The 20,580-nt window shown below is 38.8% G+C and overlaps 1 protein-coding gene across 2 annotated transcripts in view; it reads left to right on the top strand.

The window, feature by feature from the left end:
• The first annotated feature begins 722 nt into the window (after positions 1-722).
• LOC134677861 (juvenile hormone esterase-like) overlaps positions 723-20,580 on the top strand; it is a 39,722-nt gene continuing 19,864 nt past the window's right edge. The window contains exons 1-2 of one of the 2 annotated variants that reach the window (XM_063536281.1): positions 723-853; positions 16,533-16,571. In XM_063536281.1, coding sequence (XP_063392351.1) covers positions 16,534-16,571 — 38 coding nt within the window. In that variant the 5' untranslated portion in view covers positions 723-853; position 16,533. The remainder of the gene's footprint in view (positions 854-16,532; positions 16,572-20,580) is intronic. The other variant, XM_063536283.1, reaches the window with a different exon arrangement.

Here is a 20,580-nt window from a genome sequence, read left to right as displayed (position 1 = left end):
TTTTTTAATATATAATTGACTATAGTAAATATTTTAAATTTTCTTATAATTGTTTTAGTCCTTTTATATTTATGAGGGTAGTTCTTTAAATAATAAAATGAATGGGAATGCATAATTTAACCAGAACCCTCAACTATAGATGGTCAAGCAAATCTTGTCAGTAGAAAAAGGCGCGAAATTCAAATTTTCTATGAGACGCTATCCCTTCGCGCCTACATTTTTCAAATTTGCCGCCCATTTCTACTGACAAGATCTGCTTGACCAAGTATAGTTTGTCAAATTTTGTTCCTTAATTTTTGAATATTTTCGTTTGTTTTAGTGAGTAGGTACAATTATCATTAGATATTCATTAAAATATTTTGAATAGGTAATATAATGAATAATCCAAAAAATAACAGTACACAACTTACCTTTGAAAGTTTGAACGCACTGCGCACGCAGTTTCAACGCAGTTTAAAACTTGACTGAAATAGCTTGACCTCGGTTTGACACATGTCAAACTTGTTTGACTTGGACTCATGAATGATCAAGCGACAATTATTTATTTCATTAATTCACGATGATTATCAGAAGAAAACTCTTGTTTATTACTTATTCAAATATGAACCATATGAATATAAATTGTTACTGCTTCATAATAAAACAACAGTACTAAAAGTATTTATGATCATCTTTATTCAGACTGGAAACACTTCTGACACAATCACCAACCGATTGATAAACACCGTTGCGTTGGCAGTACCGCAAGTGCTAATGCCCGGCCGGTCACGAGTCCGCCAGACATTCCGCTTTTAAATACATGTGTTATCAGAACTAAGTGAAGGATTATTTAGTGCAACGGAATAAAACAAACGTGAGTACTTCTCTTATTTACATTACACAATAGTTTTCATTTTACTGTTCAGCTACACGGCATTAAAAAAAAGTTGTCGGCCTATTAAAAAAAGTAAAAAAAAAAGTTGCTTCGCCGGCCGCGCGAATTCGCCGATAGTGAGATTTTTGCAAAACAGGTTTTTGACGGTCTTTGTTAAAGGCTTTTTTATGGATACGTTTAATTTTAAGTGTTTTTAATTAGTTTTTATTTCGTAAAAGATATTCAATTTTAATATTTCACACATGAAGATTGTGGGTAGACAAAATTATTAGTTTTAAGCAAGTAAACATAGTTGCAAGAAATAAAAAGATAATTGCGAACTAACATTTTCCAATAATAAGTACCTACCTAATTACTATTACGTGCATACTGTTGCAGTTTTTACTACTTTACTACATGAATAATTAAAACTGCTATTGTTTTCAATGGGCAAAAATGATAGGTACCTAACTATAGGTACTTAAAAAAACTCTTAGATGATCAGATCAGGATCCTTTCGTAACCGAAAAACCGAATGTTTAGTCACCTTTTTGCATTTTATATGAGAAAGTGTCCATAAAACTCTGTTTACACATGGTTTATTACACGTATACCTACGTACGGTCACTTTTTAGGGTTCCGTAGCCAAATGGCAAAAACGGAACCCTTATGGATTCGTCATGTCTGTCTGTCTGTCCGTCCGTATGTCACAGCCACTTTTTTCCGAAACTATAAGAACTACATATATTGTTGAAACTTGGTAAGTAGATGTATTCTGTGAACCGCATTAAGATATTCACACAAAAATAGAAAAAAAAAACAATAAATTTTGGGGGTTCCCCATACTTAGAAGTGAAACTCAAAATTTTTTTTTCATCATATCATATCCATAGATATACGTCTATACCCATACGTGTGGGTATAGACATATCTATGGATAGGTCTTCAAAAATGATATTGAGGTTTCTAATAATACTATTTTTTTTTCTGAACTGAATAGTTTGCGTAAAATGTGTCCCCCCCCCCCCCCTGTAACTTCTAAAATAAGAGAATGATAAAACTAAAAAAAATATATGATGTACATTACCATGCAAAGTTCCACCGAAAATTGGTTTGAACGAGATCTAGTAAGTAGTTTTTTTTTAATAACCCTAAACCGCAATTTTATTATGTTACTTGCTGCTACGGAACCCTTCATGGGCGAGTCCGACTCGCACTTGGCCGCTTTTTTTAGCTATATCTATCTATAAGCACAGCATGACCCCCTAGGTCATCCATTAATTACGTCACACGTTTAGGGGGTGGGAGGGGGTCAAGAAAATGTGACACGTGGGTGGGTGGGGGAAATGTGTCACAAACATTGTGACGTCATTTTAACTTCATCACTATTCATCAGTAACCGAAAATTAATTTATATTTTTTTATTCGCTGTACATTTAAATAATGAGGTTTTGGAAGTACGTAATTTTCGTTCCTAATCGGTTTTGTGTTATAAAATACTAATATTTATTTAACCAAAAATATTTTTTTATTAAAAAACAAATAGCAAGTTAGTATTGCTGATTTCGTTGAAAACAAAATTGCCTAAAATGTGACGTCACACCAGGTGGGGAGGGATTTGCAAAATGTGACCAAGTGTGACAAGGAGGGGGGAGGGGTCAAAAAACCTAGAAATTCGTGTGACGTAATGAATGGATGATCCCTATTTATGACTGTGAAAGACTTGACTAAAAAAGTAGGTTTTTACCTGGTTTTTACCTACTGCAATGCAGTAAATAGGCGTGACTAGATAAGGCATGACATACAAATAAAAATAACTATAGCTTTGATCTTTTCAAATCCTGAATGAATACCTATAGTAATATTTTAAGTATGCTACATCCTAGACTGCATCGGCACTGACCATCAAGTGAGAAGAGATTGTGGTCAAATGTGCGAATAAAAACAAGTGCGAGTCGGACTCGCGTTTACAGATGCAACGGATAGTTGTTTGGGCGGATACCGGATGTTCGGCCTGACCAGCATCGGCCGAACATTCGGTATCCGGCCGTTATACATTTCGGTTTTTCAGGTGCGCATGTGCACGTTTTTATCTGTTTCGTAGTGATTAGTGAACGTTCGCGCGAACTCATTTCTACTAGCGTTCCAAGGGTTTTCGCGAATTCGGGGTTGGTCCCATAGTGAAAGTTGCTCAGTATAATCCCAAAACCTCCCTGGCTACGGGCAGGGGTGCGAAACTCCTGACTTCGGGCAAACTCGGAGAAATGCTGTGCCGAACGGAGCCGAGTTTGCCCAAAGTCAGGAGTGTCTCCCCACTGCCCATACATTCCATGACTCTTCTTGATATTTTATCGTGCCTAAACCACAGAATTACTAGCTACAGAAGACTCACTCTCTAACATAACGCGTCTGTTACGATTAGGACAGGTATGGCCGCTGGATGGCGACAGCACCACACGCACGGCTTATGGCTAGCCACCAACATTGGTGTGGAACGGATGTACTTTTAGCTACCTGTAGCAAAGCGACGAAATCGCGGAGTGAGCCACGCCTGCAATCATAACTAAACTGACAGAATCTCGTTTTAGTCCGTTTAATCTGATATGTACAGTCGCCATTATACATATCGGAGCGGCCGAGGTGTTCACAATTTCTGAACACGCACTCTAACGCCTTGACAATAGAGGCGTGCTCAGATATTTGTGAGCGCCTTGGCCGCTCCGATATATCTGTACATACATACGTAACAACTGTACCTACGAAATACTACGTTAGTAAGGTTAGTTAATGATAAGACTTTCATCTCATTTCTTATCGCATCCGAGTTTTGCAAATACCTATTCTGAGAAATTAGCAAAGAGCTTGAAGAAATGGCATAACCTCTAGCCGCCCAGAGACCTATAAAAAGGTCTCCTGTTCCATTCTAATTTGAACTTTGTGTTGACAAAATCAAAATTTCATTTTGCTTGGCAAGGTTTGACGTATGGGCGGATAAAAAGAACAAACATTATCACAATGAGAGCATTTATAGGTCTACCGTGTAATTAAGATTGGTATACTGTGTGCGCTATCTATCCGAGAATGACTTTTTCTTGATTTCCGAGGCACGTTTTTTCTTTAGACTTTGTTCATCTTATACGAACTTAGATGAATTAACTATTAGCTAAAGTAACGTCTGATTTAATAAACAACTTTTTTTAGGTTTAGTTTTAGTTTTGTAGGTAGTTTAAATTTTAGGTTACATTTTATTGTAAGTTTGGTGTTATAAGAAGTTATTGTAAAAACCCGCGCGACGGCCACGTATTCCGTTCCGTCATATGGGCATATGGGCCACCAGTGGACATGCAGTTCCCATACCAATAGGGGATATTACTGCAATGTTCTGCCGCCAGAGTGCAGCACTACCGACTCTTGTAAATTGACCCCCCCCCCCCCTCTAAAATCCCGTTTCCTCCTACGTCATGCTACCATCATCCGATGTCCAAACCCCCCCGCTAATTTGAAATAACGTAATTTATGAATAGCCCCCAAGGCGGTATGTTAACAAGGGCCTACCGGTAAACGCGAAAATCGAAATTTAGTTATCTGCCTCTTTATCGCTCGAATATGCAAGAGTGATAGAGAGGCAGAAGCCGAACTTTCGAATGTCGTGTTTCACGGTAGGCCATATGATTGACGTAGTGACGCATGATGTGTCATCGATGTTTGTTTACTGTATATTATATAGATAGTATAGAGGGCTATTGTCAAAGTAAATTTTGTAGTCACGGTACATTTACTGCCATCTATCGACACACGATTAAAACTTAAAATAAAATTGAAAATGTATAAATTTATCAAAATATGTTTACGGATAAATGATTTTTATTGTTCCATACTGACCCATGTTCTTTCACTGATATGTGTTAAAATTGTTAAATATCAAACGGTGTCGTCAACGCCATCTAGCCGAGAATAGGCCAAAGGTAATGCCGCCATCTAAAGCATTCTATGGAAGTTGCTAACTATGTAAACAAACCGCCATATTGAAATTGTCTCTGAATGATGAATTTACCAGTGGCTTTTGTTTACATAGTTAGCAAGTTCCATATAATGACACTTTATTCGAGAATGACTTTTTCTTGATTTCCGAGGCACGTTTTTTTCTTAGACTTTATTTATCTTATACGGAGTTTATATATCTCTGATATTAGGCTAGTTGTGCCACCTACGCAGAGCTTTGCCTAATATTCCCTATTGCGTCGGGTTGCAGTCCGTCTGTGTCGGCCCTAGTTGACAGCCAGAATAAGGGGTATCCAGACGGCCAGACGGGACTGACGAAATCAGTCGATTTGTTCAGGAAAATAATTGGTCAATCTCGTCTTGCGTCCACACGTACACAAATTAAATCACCAATTTGCATTCTACTATGAAAATTGGCATTTTTGTGTCGGCAACTGCTGATGTGATCGGGGAATCAAATTGGTATTTGCGTCCGCACGGCCCTGTGCGATTGGAGAATTTCATCAGATTGGCGAAAAATTGTCTCGTCTGGATACAACTATAGCCAGATAGCGCAAGTGTTATTTTAAACGTCAAACTTCTATGAAATTATGACGTTTAAATAACAGATTGGGCAGTGCACGTGCTATCAAAATCGTTGCCATCATGCCAACTTAGCTCTTAGCTTGATCTAATGCGGTTGTGCGGTATTCAGACGGGACTGATCAAATCAGTCGATTTGATCAGAATTGAAATTGGCGTCAATTTCCAATTTTAGATTATGGTGATATTAGAGCGGAACGTAAATACTGGCCTCACAAATTGGTATTCTTGCGTCCGCACCTCATTTTACCGTTAATATCGGTCATCATCGGCGGTTGAATTCGGCGAGCCAAATTGGCGTTTGCGTCCGCACCTCATGATTCGATCGGGCAATTTAATCAGATTGGCGATAAATTGACTAATCTGGATACGCCTTAACTCTAATACTCATTAGAGTAATTAAACTGGAAATCGTAATTCAAGACCAAAAAAAGTAAGACAATGTTGCCACTGCAATAATTTGTTTGTAAAATAGTAAATTCCTTTTTATAAATAAACACGCTGAGGTAATTTGTTTATTGGTAATGTTACTCCTACAATATAAAAAAACTACTTTTATTTACTCATTTTTACATAAATACAAGGCGCGCTAGTAAAAAGTGGCAACATTATCTTACTTTTTTTGGTCTTGAATTACGATTTTCAGTATAGACCTTTGTACCTGCTCAAGACAGTACATACAAGACGCATGAATGAGTCATATAGAGGACATGCAGTCCATTGTGTTATGAAAATCACAAAATAAAGGCGCCATTGTCTTGTGGGTGTTATATGATTGGTTTATACAAACGGGTTGTAATATCTCAAAATGATGCATCCAATTTACTAAATGAATAAAATTCTCAAAGGGGTCATCCATTAATTACATCACACGTTTAGGGGGGGGAGGGGGTCAAGAAAATGTGACATGTTGTGACAAGGGGGAGAGGGGGTCACAAACTTTGTGACGTCACTTTAACTTCATCAGTAACCAAAATTTTATTTTAATCATTTTAATTACTTTACAGTTCAAAAACAAGTTTTTGGAACGATAATCGTTTTTATTAGGTAGTTTAATTTTTTTTCATAATCAGTTTTGGGTTATAAATTTACTAATATTATGACAATAAATAATAATACTTAATTCGATTTTCCGATTTCGCTGAAAAAATGTGACGTCACACCAGGGGGGGAGGGGTTTGCCAAATGTGACCAAGTGTGACAATGGGGGGGGAGGGGTCAAAAAACCTTGAAATTCGTGTGACGTAATTAATGTATGACCCCAAACATACGCGGACATAAACTGAAATAAATGTGATATACTAAGAAAAAGTGACCAAGGCCTCCAGTGCCCCAGTCTGGACTCGAACCAGAGTCCTCTGCTATCGCGGCAGGAGTCTGTGCGATTCGGCCACCGGGACACAGCGACATAGGTCGAATTTTTCCAAGTATATATACTTCTTCTTAGTTACACTCACTTCTTTCTTACTGAAGGCTTGTGGCGCCCCCTGGCCAGCCTGGAGCTGGAGGCCTTGGTCACTTTTTCTTAGTACATTTATTTCAGTTTATAATTGATATAGTAGTGTTTCTACTTGAAATAAAAACAAATTAAAATATTTTCTGAAAAGGGGCCTACTGATTAACAGTCCGCCGGACGGTATCAGACAGGCCGATACCGTCCGGCGGACTGTTAATCAGTGGGCCCCTTAATAGTATGCGTGGACATGTTAAAAGTTCGTAAAAATTGTCTGCAAAACGTCATGTTTTTCATGAGTTAAAACTTAAAACCCTTCCAGCTTCCAAGTTAACCTGAGTAGGTGAGAGTTTTGTATTAGTCCCTTAGGGAAAATTACAATGGCATTTAAAAAGTTGTTTTTAGGGTTCCGTACCCAAAGGGTAAAACGGGACCCTATTACTAAGACTTCGCTGTCCGTCCGTCCGTCCGTCTGTCACCAGGCTGTATCTCACGAACCGTGATAGCTAGACAGTTGAAATTTTCACAGATGATGTATTTCTGTTGCCGCTATAACAACAAATACTAAAAACAGAATAAAATAAAGATTTAAGTGGGGCTCCCATACAGCAAACGTGATTTTTGACCAAAGTTAAGCAACGTCGGGCGTTGTCAGTACTTGGATGGGTGACCGTTTTTTTTTCCTTTATTTTGTTTTTTTTTTTGCATTATAGTACGGAACCCTTCGTGCGCGAGTCCGACTCGCACTTGCCCGGTTTTTTATTCAAACTACCTGTAATGTTATCGCTGAGTATAATTTGTTTGTATTCTCTAATGTGTCACTGTCTAAGAATTAGTCTAATACCGCCGCCATCTTTGTTTGACGTCATATCTTATCATACAATGGGTTTTTAAAAGGGCCTACGATTGTGCCTTATGCATTAACTTACCACCTAACGCGTAGACCTCCCAAAGACCCGTCGACATATGCATTATAATCAATACCTAATAAATGTCATGTAGAAAGTATGTAAGAAAAACCGGGCAAGTGCGAGTCGGATTCGCGCACGAAGGGTTCCGTACCATAAAGCAAAAAAAAAAACGGAAAAAAAAGGAAAAAGATAACGGTCACCCATCCAAGTACTGACCACGCCCGACGTTGCTTAACTTTGGTCAAAAATCACGTTTGCTGTATGGGAGCCCCACTTAAATCTTTATTTTATTCTGTTTTTAGTATTTGTTGTTATAGCGGCAACAGAAATACATCATCTGTGAAAATTTCAACTGTCTAGCTATCACGGTTCGTGAGATACAGCCTGGTGACAGACGGACGGACAGACGGACGGACGGACGGACAGCGAAGTCTTAGTAATAGGGTCCCGTTTTACCCTTTCGGTACGGAACCCTAAAAAGCAAGGAAAAAGTGACCAAACCCTCCAGTGGCGGAGGCCGGATTCGAAACTCTAGGGCCTAGAGACTATCCCGTCAGAGAGGTCTAGGTCAGGGGTCTCCAAACTTTTTTACCTGAGGGCCATATTGCGCCTCAAACTTTCGCGCGGGCCACCGTTGGTTTTAGCGCCGAAGGGTGTCTGGTTGCTGCTGTTAGGAACAGTTCCACTCTCAATGAATGCTGCGGCCCGGATTGGAACGTGTCGCGGGCCGGGCCGTGTTGGAGACCCCTGGTCTATGTCGTTACCCGCGTATAAGCTGAAATGAAAGTGAAGACACTGGCTTGAATGGTGGACTTGGTCACTCTTTCTTCAGTAGGTACATGGCATCTATTTCAGTTTCTAAGTAAAAGTGTTAGGTTGCTAATCCGTCTTGGCTTAGTAATATTAACTACCAGTAGCTAACAAATACTAGTGTATTGTAAGAACTGAAACCGCAACCTTCTATCGACCAGGCCTAACCACAGGTGAATCCTTGTACAGTTGGCTACAACTTGCAATATTATAAAAGTGGCTCTATGAGGGGAAATAATATACACGGTGGCTAAAAAATAACTGACTCCCCGTAGTCAGGGCGGTTTTGGAATTATACTGAGCAACTTTGGGACCAACCCCGAAAATACGATAAAAATATTTACCTTCCCAAAGAAAAATGGACCAGCTAAAATGTATGAAACACCCTTTTTTTCGCGATTTCGGGGTTGGTCCCAAACTTGCTCAGTATAATTCCAAAACCGCCCTGATTTTCGAGGTTTGTAGCGCATTTATGAATAAGAATGAGGGTCGTATAATAGATGATTTTACGTTATGCACTAGACTGACTAGAGCATAAACATCAACTTTATGTCGCGACACGAATTTAACACCAACTCTAAGCGTGAGAAGTCAAAAATTCATAAAACACTCCATCGAAAATCGCCAACACATACATATCCATTTCGTGACTCAGTATAGAAATCAAATCAATTCGCCCCGCCTCGCTTCAGTTAGTGCATGAATCAGACGCGACGGCACAAAAACCGGCCAAGTGCGAGTCGGACTCGCGTTCCAAGGGTTCCGTACATTTACCAATTTTTAACAATGTATTTTTAGTGTTCCGTACAAAACTTTGTTTACGGAACACTTATAGGATCACTTCGGTCTTGCAAATCAGTTAAATACGTTTTTCTCAGAGACCGTTTGACATAGATACCTAAAATTTGGAACAGTTATAGCAATTACCACCACTCATATTGTAAATAAGTCAAAACTGCTTATTTCTTATTTATATGTGAATCGCGAGTGAATTGCCTTTAAAAACCCCGTAGGGCCCGTAATAGGGGTCGGATCAAAAACTAAGTATAATTAGTCCGACCGATTGACTGCATATTTCTAATAGGTTTTCCTGTCATCTATAGGTAAAGAACTATTTTGTGTATTTTTCTTTCAAAAATTTAGACCCAGTAGTCTCGGGGATAAAGTCCCCCCAATTGTAATTTTTTGGCTATTTTCTTAAATAACTTCTAACCTGTGTATTTTAAAATTATAAAAAATATATATTTGAAATTCTCAAGATGAGCTCTTTCATTTGATATTTAACGCGATATAGTTTGTATAACTTTATTTTTTAACTTTCTCATTTACCCCCCAAAAGTACCCCCCCTGTTTAAAATTCATTTGTTTACGTAACATGTCCATCTGTGGGTCACTAATTTATGTATGTGTACCAAATTTCACATTGGTCTAATAGTTTCCGAGAAAATAAGCTGTGACAGACAGACGTACGACTCGTACGAGTGAACCTATAAATAAGGGTTCCGTTTTTTTCCTTTTGAGGTACGGAACCCTAAAAAGATTGAGAACCGCTGCCTTAAGTTATTTTCTCTAAATGTCTAAATCAATGTGTAGTGTTTGTCTAACTCTACAATTTCTAACAGTTAAATGAAGAGTTCGTGACGTAAGCAATATGATACCTTCAGGCGACGCTTTAAGGCTCAAAATGGAGTGGCTTGCACGAATGCACGTGTGGATACCTATGCAAATATATTTACATCTCTATTCAGGTTAACTGCAGTCAGTAATAGCTAAACGGGCGATGTGTTCAAAATTATATAATCATTCATGCTTACAGATGCCTAAATAAGGAATTTCTATACAGATGTGCATAGGTAGTTATTTTCCATCGTATTTTCACGGAAACGTACGAACGTATCTTTGCTTTCAGTCAGTCTCGGTACAAAAAGTACTGAGGTTGACTGAAGTAGCATGACAAATACGAACGTTCCCGAGAAAATACGATGGAAAACAATTATGGCCGATACGAACTTAAAGATACGCCATTTAATAGATCTAGAAACGATATGGATTAGATTTGTCAGTGTCAAAAGTGACGTTTTTGTTTGAAGAAACGTCACATTTGACACTGTTCGTTTCTAGAACAAAAAGTACGGAACACTCGGTGGGCGAGTCCGACTCGCACTTGTCCTGTTTTTTGTGGCAGACAAAGGTTTTTTCTAGGTTTTTATTCGACCGAACTCTAATATAGTGGATATGGGAAACATTTTAAAAAACCGGGCAAGTGCGAGTCGGACTCGCGCACGAAGGGTTCCGTACCATAATGCAAAAAACAAAAAACAAAAAAAAAGCAAAAAAAGAACGGTCACCCATCCAAGTACTGACCACTCTTGACGTTGCTTAACTTTGGTCAAATATCACGTTTGTTGTATGGGAGCCCCATTTAAATCTTTATTTTATTCTGTTTTTAGTATTTGTTGTTATAGCGGCAACAGAAATACATCATCTGTGAAAATTTCAACTGTCTAGCTATTACGGTTCGTGAGATACAGCCTGGTGACAGACGGACGGACGGACGGACGGACAGCGAAGTCTTAGTAATAGGGTCCCGTTTTACCCTTTGGGTACGGAACCCTAAAAACGCATCCAATTCACGTTAAAATCAAATTAGATTTAGTTCAGCCACTTAAACAAATCTAGAGGAAACCTAATACAGTTATTGTCCTGTTAGCAACAGAAGTGGCTACAGATATGAAAGTTCCAGAATTTCTAAAACGTTAGAGAAGTTATTGAAAATTTCAAAAACTTTCCCAGAGACCAAAGAAAACTTTTGAAAATGAAAACTGTCAATTCCCATCAAAAATGACAAGATTCCGAAATATTTCCATGTGGAAATTCAATTTTGGAAACATACTTTTATCATCAGAAATGTCTTTCTGTCATTATGACTCGAATATGCAAGAGCGATAGAGAAACAGATAAAGAAATTTCGTTTTTCGCGGCAGAGCCTCTAGAGCTCAAATGCACTTGTACTTGTTACGTAAGCTGAATTTATTTTGATTGTCACCAAACTGGTTGAAATAAAATGCAGCTCATTAAAGTTATGTAATTCGCAGGACCAAAAACATTTCGCTTTGTACCGGTTCCGCGTTCGTTTTCACTTGTGCTTTTACTTTTGTTTTACTCTGTATTCAAGAGAAAGGACTGTCAAAAGTAATCCACATTATAAACTGATTTAATATAAACTTCGAGCAACACCGGCTTCCGACACGTCGGAAGGGAGGAGCCCAAGCGATAAGTATCTATATTGTCAGGGCGTTAGAGTGCGTGTTCAGATATTGTGAACACCTTGGCCGCTCCGATATATCTGATGGCGACTGTACAAACAGTTTTGCCATTTTTTGCGGAAACGTGCACACAGTCGCACTTCTCACTCATTAGTCACTACATACAAAATCCGTGATTTCGTCGCGTCGCTACAAGTACATGCGGGCCGCACCAGTTTTGGTGTCTAGCGGTAGTGGTTGCCGCGCACCGCCACCAAGAACAGGAAATTCAACTTTGAATAATATCAAAAAATTACCTTGAACGTTTTATATTTTTATCTATTACGACTATTACTTACCTATTTTTAGGGTTCCGTACCGAAAGGGTAAAACGGGACCCTATTACTAAGACTTCGCTGTCCGTACGTCCGTCCGTCCGTCCGTCACCAGGCTGTATCTCACGAACCGAGATAGCTAGACAGTTGAAATTTTCACAGATGATGTATTTCTGTTGCCGCTATAACAACAAATACTAAAAACAGAATAAAATAAAGATTTAAATGGGGCTCCCATACAACAAACGTGATTTTTGACCAAAGTTAAGCAACGTCGGGAGTGGTCAGTACTTGGATGGGTGACCGTTTTTTTTTTTGCTTTTTTTTGTTTTTTTTTTTTGCATTGTGGTACGGAACCCTTCGTGCGCGAGTCCGACTCGCACTTCCCCGGTTTTTTAATATAATCTACTATAACGTTTACTACATATTATTAGTAATACTTTAAATATGCAGATACTATATACGATAAAATAACTCGACTATCTATAATCCGGATTAAAGAAAGATAAAATAAGTGCTTCGCTATTTTTATTCTAAGGATAAAGAGCTCGGTAATGTAAGTATCTTGTAATGTATATAGGTAATATGGGTATAATCATAATCATAATCATAATCATTTATTTATTTCTTGGTATTCACGTGAATAATAGTAATAATACCTGTTGTCAGTCTTTCCGTGACCACGGCTGGTGCAACTCAGCTGAAACGTCGGAATTTAAGGTAAACACATGAGAATACACCGAAATTATTCTCAAGAATGAGTATATCCCGTCTCTCGTGTTGTGACGTCCTCTCCACAGTGCAATAACTGTTATCGATCACGATATTGAAGCTACAGTATGAATAACGGTAATTGCTCAAAATTAATATTAATGAGTTCGATACGCAAACACTTTCTCTATCTCTCGTCTCAATTATCGGAATTTAACTGCAATATAACACGTTTAACGGAAAATATATGTGGATCAAAATACTTCGGACTGGATACGGGTTACGGCCAAAGAATTACTTAAACCTCCAGATGTCCCTGCGTACAATTTTTTGTACAATATTCCAACATCTATTTTGAACTTTTATTGTGTAACAGAGGGTTCCAATTTCAAAAACAAAACAATTGCTTCTGGGTTTCAGGAGGTTAAATTCAGTATCAAAGGTACCTTGTCACAGTGACAATATTATGAGGTCCCCAGTAACTTATATTTGATTGTCACTGTGACAAGAACCACTACCACTAGTTTTGACATTGACAGATACGCTCGCCTCTAAGCAACTTACTTTCTATGCATCTCGATCGTACTCGCGTATTAGTGCAAGCGAGATGTATGGAATAGTACATTTCGATGCTAGTGCGGAAGGTATGTCATTACTTCACGAGTACCGAGATATCTTGCCACGAGCCGCAGGCGAGTGGCAAGACTCGGGACGAGTGAAGAATGACATTTCCGCACGTGTATCGAACGACGTTTTTTAATACAGTTGCGAAAAAATAAGAAAAACATTGTTAATCGTACACTAAACAAAAGTGGTAACAGTGACAGCTCGGTTAGACGTCGTCTTTAAGTATATTATATCTATGGGCGTTTGGCAGCTATTCCGTTCCATTCAGTCAACTTATTAAGAACGGAATTTTCAATATTGAATATTAAAAATAAACGTGTTATAATGATGAAGAGGTAAGTAATTAAATATGAAATATGTAATATTTTTCGTATTCTTACATTAACGGTAGGTTTTTATGCTGATTACGACGTTTAAAGGAAACTAATATTAACACTCATCAATAAGTAGTCGTGAATTGGAACAAGTATAAATTTAAAAAAATTGGAAAAGTAAAAAGCACTAGTTCGAGATAACCAACTTTCCGCACGCTAAACAGCTACGTAAAGTAGCACTTTTTGAGCAACTGTATTAAAAAGTGATTTACGTAAGCGCAAGCGTATCTGTCAATGTCAAAACTGGTGGTAGCCGTACAAAGGGCCCCCCCACATCTAGCGTCTTTCGAGCGTCGGCGTCTGTCGGCGTCTGGTCAGCGCTATGGAAAATGACGTCGCTGCGCAGTTGCGTCGACGTTGCGTCGGCAGCGGCCATAGAATTGTAGACGCCGACGCTCAAAAGACGCTAGATGTGGGGGGGCCCTAATATTGAAATGTATTTTTTTTGGATATTTGTTTGGAAACTTGCAAATTACTCAAATGAGTAACCAGACACATACCATGACAGAGATAAGTAACTCGCTTTTTCTCACAACGATTTTGAGTGCCTTATCTGAGTTATCTGACAGTGTCAACACCGTATCAAAATGTATCATTTACGAGCTGATAGACATTGTAATAAACTCATTCCAATTTTATTATTACAAGCTTTTATTTAGTTTCACCTGACCGTTGTCTGTCTGTCTGTCTGTAATCAAATCTTGCAAGTTAAATTTGATCCACTTCCCGGTTTCCGATTGAGCTGAAATTTTGCATGCATGTATAAATCGCATGACAATGCAATATTATGGTACCATCGAGCTGATCTGATGGAGACAGGAGGTGGCCATAGGAACTCTGTGATGAAACAACGTAACCTAATTGTGTTAGGTGTTTTTAGAATTGTCTCGATGAGTATTAGTTGTCGTCGTAAGCAAAGTACAGTCAGCGATAAAAGCTTGTACCAAAAATGAAATTTTTGCCAAAAACTTATTTCAAAGACTTTCCTATAAATTTACATTTTACACTTGCATTGCTGACTTTACGCCTCAAAGTATTGGGATAACCCCTACGCTATATCTATATACCATTAAATTCCATTTTATGCCAAAAATGCCTTACATCATTATGGAAAAGAGCTGATACTCTTCAAACTGCAATACAGGGTGTTATTTTAAACGTCTAACTGCTATGAAATTATGAAGTGTAAATAACACTTGCACTGTGTGCTGTCAAAATCTCTGCAGACTTTTTGGTCTGATTCTATATAGATACCTACTTTGGTATTATAAATAAATATTCTATCTGGGAAAAAAAAACATAAAAACTCGAAAATGCGCGTTTTCCCAGAGATAAGACCCATTTTTCGCCCCCAAAAACCCCTATACCTATAGTAAATTTTATCGAAATTGTAAACAATAAGTAGATTAGTCCTAAGCCATTTCAAGCCTACGTAATATGTAATATCTCAATAGGGCTTCTCTCAAGGTTGTACGACATTTGTAATGGAATATATAATATCAATTATCGTGTTACGTTACGTACCAGGTATGTTTATTTAATTTTATACGCCCTACTAGGCCAGGCAGCAAATGCTCAAAAAAAGTTATAGAGCTAAATGCTTGGAACACAAGTTTTCACTTTGTGACTTTTTTGGACTAGTTAGGAGGTGAACATATCAAAAGACCCCGGCCGTAGCCCCTGTGCCGGGGGAGAGGGGGTAACAAGGTCCCATTTTTCGATTATATCTCGGAAACTATGCGTCTTAGCGACATGACCACTCATACAAAATGAAAGTTGATTAAATTTGTAACAAGTTTTATTTAGTCAAGTTTTTCGATATCTTGTGTAGTTTTCTAGTTTTCAAGATACCCACTCTTGAAAGTTTATTTAGGGCCCTCAATTTTATCTTGATACCTACATCAGTGACGCTGCTAGGCCATGTTTGGTATCGGTTTCGTATAAATCGGGGGTGCTGAATTCATTTATGGTATCAACATTGTCACCATTTCAAAGTGAAGACTGTAGGTACACTCTATTGTCAAGGACGCACTCTAGCGGTGCGTGTTCAGATATCTTTGAGCACTTCGGTCGCTCCGATGTATCTGATGGCGACTGTACCAGTGTACACTTTTGAGCCTTTTGGCTCAGTTTCCCACAAAACACAGAACAAACGGCGGAAGTCAGTTACAATGCATGCCCAAAAGCCGATGAACTTCAATGCTAATTTTTAATGTTTTATTTCAATTATGAGAACGTTTTCGTACGGTTCGTTTATGAGAGGCGGGGTCCGTCTTACACTGTCCTCCCCTATTTTAGATTTTAATGTTTGGTACCTTTGTAAAAATCTTAGTCCAATCTTACACTACAATCTTAGGTCAAAATAGCCACTAGCTGGCATCCCGGTAGTCTATCAAATTATGACGTATTAAATAACACTTGCACTGCATGTGTTGTCAAAATCTCTGCAGCCTTTTCTGGGATTAACTCTATCAATAGAGTGATTTTTGAGGAAGGTTTAGGTGTATAACACGTGTATAGTTGTTAATAAGGTTTTGTGTAACTGTAACCCGTGCGACGCCGGGGCGGGTCCTTAGTTTTATCTTATAACAGGTTCAATAACATATTTAAATATAATTTATATTTGCAGAATGATATCGGCGGTCAATGCCTTCCTAGATGACATGCGGTAAGAGCTTGAGCTTTGGTTGGCTTAACTTTACTAGTAAACGGAGCTCTTGTTACGTTGGTTGTATATTAACATATGATTTATGTTTATTGCTAACACAAGATGTAACACTTGTAACTAATGTATCCTCTAGCCGCCCAGAGGCCTTTAAAAAGGTCTCTCGTTCAATTCTAATTTGAATCTTTATTACAAGCTTTTATTTACTTTCACCTGACCGTTGTCTGAAATCAAATCTTGCAAGTTAAATTTGATCCACTTCCCGGTTTCCGATTGAGCTGAAATTTTGCATGCATGTATAAATCATATGACAATGCAATATTATGGTACCGTCGAGCTGGTCTGATGATGGAGACAGGAGGTGGCCATAGGAACTATGTGATGAAACAACGTAACCTAATTGTGTTAGGGGTTTTTAGAATTGTCTCGATGAGTATTAGTTGTCTGTCGTAAGAAAAGTACAGTCAGCTATAAAAGCTTGTACCAGAAATGAAATATTTGCCAAAAACTTTTTTGACAAATCTAAATTGCATTTGCAAGTTTTGATGTCTGGGCGGCTAGAACATAATTGTTAAAATACAGGTTATATGATCGCAGTTAAAATATTATTATTTTAACAAACAAATTTACCCTCCCATAGAAAATGGACCAGCCAAAATGTATGACACAGGCAAATTTTTTTTCGCGATTTCGGGGTTGGTCCCATAATAAAAATTACCTCCCAGGCAACGGGAATGCAGTAATTTTTTAGCCGGCCTGTATAAAACATAAATTTTAACCTGACCTATTATTAAAATTAAGTATAAACTAAATAAATTAAAACTAAAACTAATAAAATAAATAAATAAAACTTACCCACCTACCTTAGGTCCCCCAGATCTGTCCCCTGCGGAAGGGTACCCATAAGGCTGGCTACATTCCCACGCTGAATAGCTATGCCTATTCTTTGGCCTAGGAATGAGCCAGCCCTAGGGTCACCCGTGGTTTCCAATAGTCTTTTTTTTAGGCCCTTAAAAAGATTGTGAGCGTCTCGACACCACGGCCCCAGGGTCTCTACCTTGGTTTAGCAGATCTTGTTAGTAGAAAATGGCGGCAAATTTGAAAAATGTAGGCGCGAAGGGATATCGTCCAATAAAAATATTGAATTTCTCGCCTTTTTTTACTGACAAGATTTATAAATATGTCACTATATACCTATACTCACTTCTGTTCTGTGAGCGGCTGTTTCGCAAGGTTGATTCTCTCTGCCTCAGTGGACGGGGACCCTATTCTAAAAATATGACACGCCTGTATATACGGGGTGGATAATTTTAAACGGGTCAATAATTAATATGGCAGGTTGACGTGAATATAGTTCCCTTGGTTCACATAAAGTTTTAAGTCATAATGTAATTTGTTATATTATCATTAGTCCTAAAACTGAGACCGTCAAAGGGCCCACTGATTAACAGTCCGCCGGACGGTATCGGCCTGTCAGTTGTTCGGAACTGTCAAAATTTTGTTCTAACTGACAGGCCGATACCGTCCGGCGGACTGTTAATCAGTAGGCCCCTTTAATGGCTCCTCTACACGATGGGCCAACGGCGGCCACTCCAAGGGACGCATTTATGCGTTAGAGGGAGCAAGTGATATTGCTATCTCACTCTACCGCATGGCTGCGTCCCTTGGAGTGGCCGGCGTTGGCCCATCCTGTAGAGGAGCCATAAACTTTTTAGGCGTTTCTGAACCAAGCAAATGAAAATGCGGACAAACAATATTGGGAAACACTAGAGACCTACACATGTAGTGGGCGACGGTAATCGATTCGTCTGCTTGTTTGCCTCATATCATTAAAAAAACCGGGCAAGTGCGAGTCGGACTCGCGCACGTAGGGTTCCGTACCATAAAGCAAAAAAAAGGAAAAAAATGCAAAAAGAAAACGGTCACCCATCCAAGTACTGACCACGCCCGACGTTGCTTAACTTTGGTCAAAAATCACGTTTGCTGTATGGGAGCCCCACTTAAATCTTTATTTTATTCTGTTTTTAGTATTTGTTGTTATAGCGGCAACAGAAATACATCATCTGTGAAAATTTCAACTGTCTAGCTATCACGGTTCGTGAGATACAGCCTGGTGACAGACAGACGGACAGACGGACGGACGGACGGACAGCGAAGTCTTAGTAATAGGGTCCCGTTTTACCCTTTGGGTACGGAACCCTAAAAAACCGGGCAAGTGCGAGTCTGACTCGCGCACGAAGGGTTCCGTACCATAAAGCAAAAAAAAAAACAAAAAAAAGCAAAAACAAAACGGTCACCCATCCAAGTACTGACCCCTCTTGACTTGCTTAACTTTGGTCAAAAATCACGTTTGCTGTATGGGAGCCCCACTTAAATCTTTATTTTATTCTGTTTTTAGTATTTATTGTTATAGCGGCAACAGAAATACATCATCTGTGAAAATTTCAACTGTCTAGCTATCACGGTTCGTGAGATACAGCCTGGTGACAGACAGACGGACAGACGGACGGACGGACGGACAGCGAAGTCTTAGTAATAGGGTCCCGTTTTACCCTTTGGGTACGGAACCCTAAAAAATAGAAAATAATGTATGTAAACTTGTAAAGAGAAATTTTAGAAAAGAGTATTAATGTGTGGTGTATTTTACAAGTACAATATCGCCGGTCACCTCTTCACAACTCTTCAGCCTGAGTTACACTTGTAAGTTTTACTTACGTAAGTAGGGACACGGCTATACTACAGAATGAGAGATGAATATCGTTATCTCATTCTAACAAATAGCTTTGTCCCTACTTACGTAAGTAAAACTTAAACACTACAAAAGGAAAGTGTAGTGTATGGTCAGAAGTTCAGGCCCCAATTTCACATCGGTGACAGGTGCGGCGAATTGTAAAATCACTGTTGCTGACGTCACAGGCATCCATGGGCTACGATTACCACTTAATACCATCGGGCGGGCCGTATTCCTGTTTGCCACCATCATTGTATTATTTAAAAAACTTTATTATATCGGAAAAAAAACAGATATTTCTCCTGCTAAGTTTATGACAATTGTCAAAGATTTAGAAGAATTGTAGGTAATTCTTGACAGGTAATGAGTTATATGTCCGAATTTCGTGACAATTGTAGTGTTTCTTGTGACAATTGTCATAAACTTAGCAAGAGAAATATCTGTTTTTTTCCGATATCATAAAGTTTTTTTTAATAATACAATGATGGTGGCAAACATGAATACGGCCCGCCCGATGGTAAGCGGTAACCGTAGCCCATGGATGCCTGTGACGTCAGCAACAGTGATTTTACAATTCGTCGCACCTGTCACGTTGGTGAAACAGGGGCCAGAAGTAATTATTATAATTGCCTATGTGTTTACTGCTTGACGTAAACCGGCGTTTCATCTATAAAGGGGCCCACAGATTACCAGTTCGCCGGAAAATATCAGCCTGTCAGTTGTTCGGAGCCACAGACAAGACATTCTCCACACCAGAGATATATATAACTCCGTATAAGATAAATAAAGTCTAAGAAAAAAACGTGCCTCGGACGGCCAAGAAAAAGTCATTCTCGAATAGATGGCGCCATTACCTTTGGCCTATTCTCGGCTAGATGGCGTTAACGACACCGTTTGGTATTTAACAATTTTAACACATATCAGTGAAAGAACATGGGTCAGTATGGAACAATAAAAATTAAGAATCATTTATCCGTAAACATATTTTGATTAATTTATACATTTTCAATTTTATTTTAAGTTTTAATCGTGTGTCGATAGATGGCAGTAAATGTACCGTGACTACAAAATTGACAATGACACGACCCCTCTATACTATCTATTCTTTTTGTCCACACTGAGCATAGTAGCTCTACCTCTGCCACAATATACGGTAGTTTTACTCCATTTTCGAGTCGAAAGTGTTTTTGTGTGACGTCCGTCTCTTTGAACGGCAATCACGGGACACGGGACCTCGCTCACCTCGTTCCCCGCACCCCAGTATTTTTGGCAGCATCGGTT

This window comes from Cydia fagiglandana, chromosome 27 (assembly GCF_963556715.1).
Source record: "Cydia fagiglandana chromosome 27, ilCydFagi1.1, whole genome shotgun sequence".
NCBI classification, from domain to species: Eukaryota; Metazoa; Arthropoda; class Insecta; order Lepidoptera; family Tortricidae; genus Cydia; species Cydia fagiglandana.
Note: the sequence above shows the minus strand (reverse complement) of the source record. Positions and strands in the feature narration are given on the sequence as shown.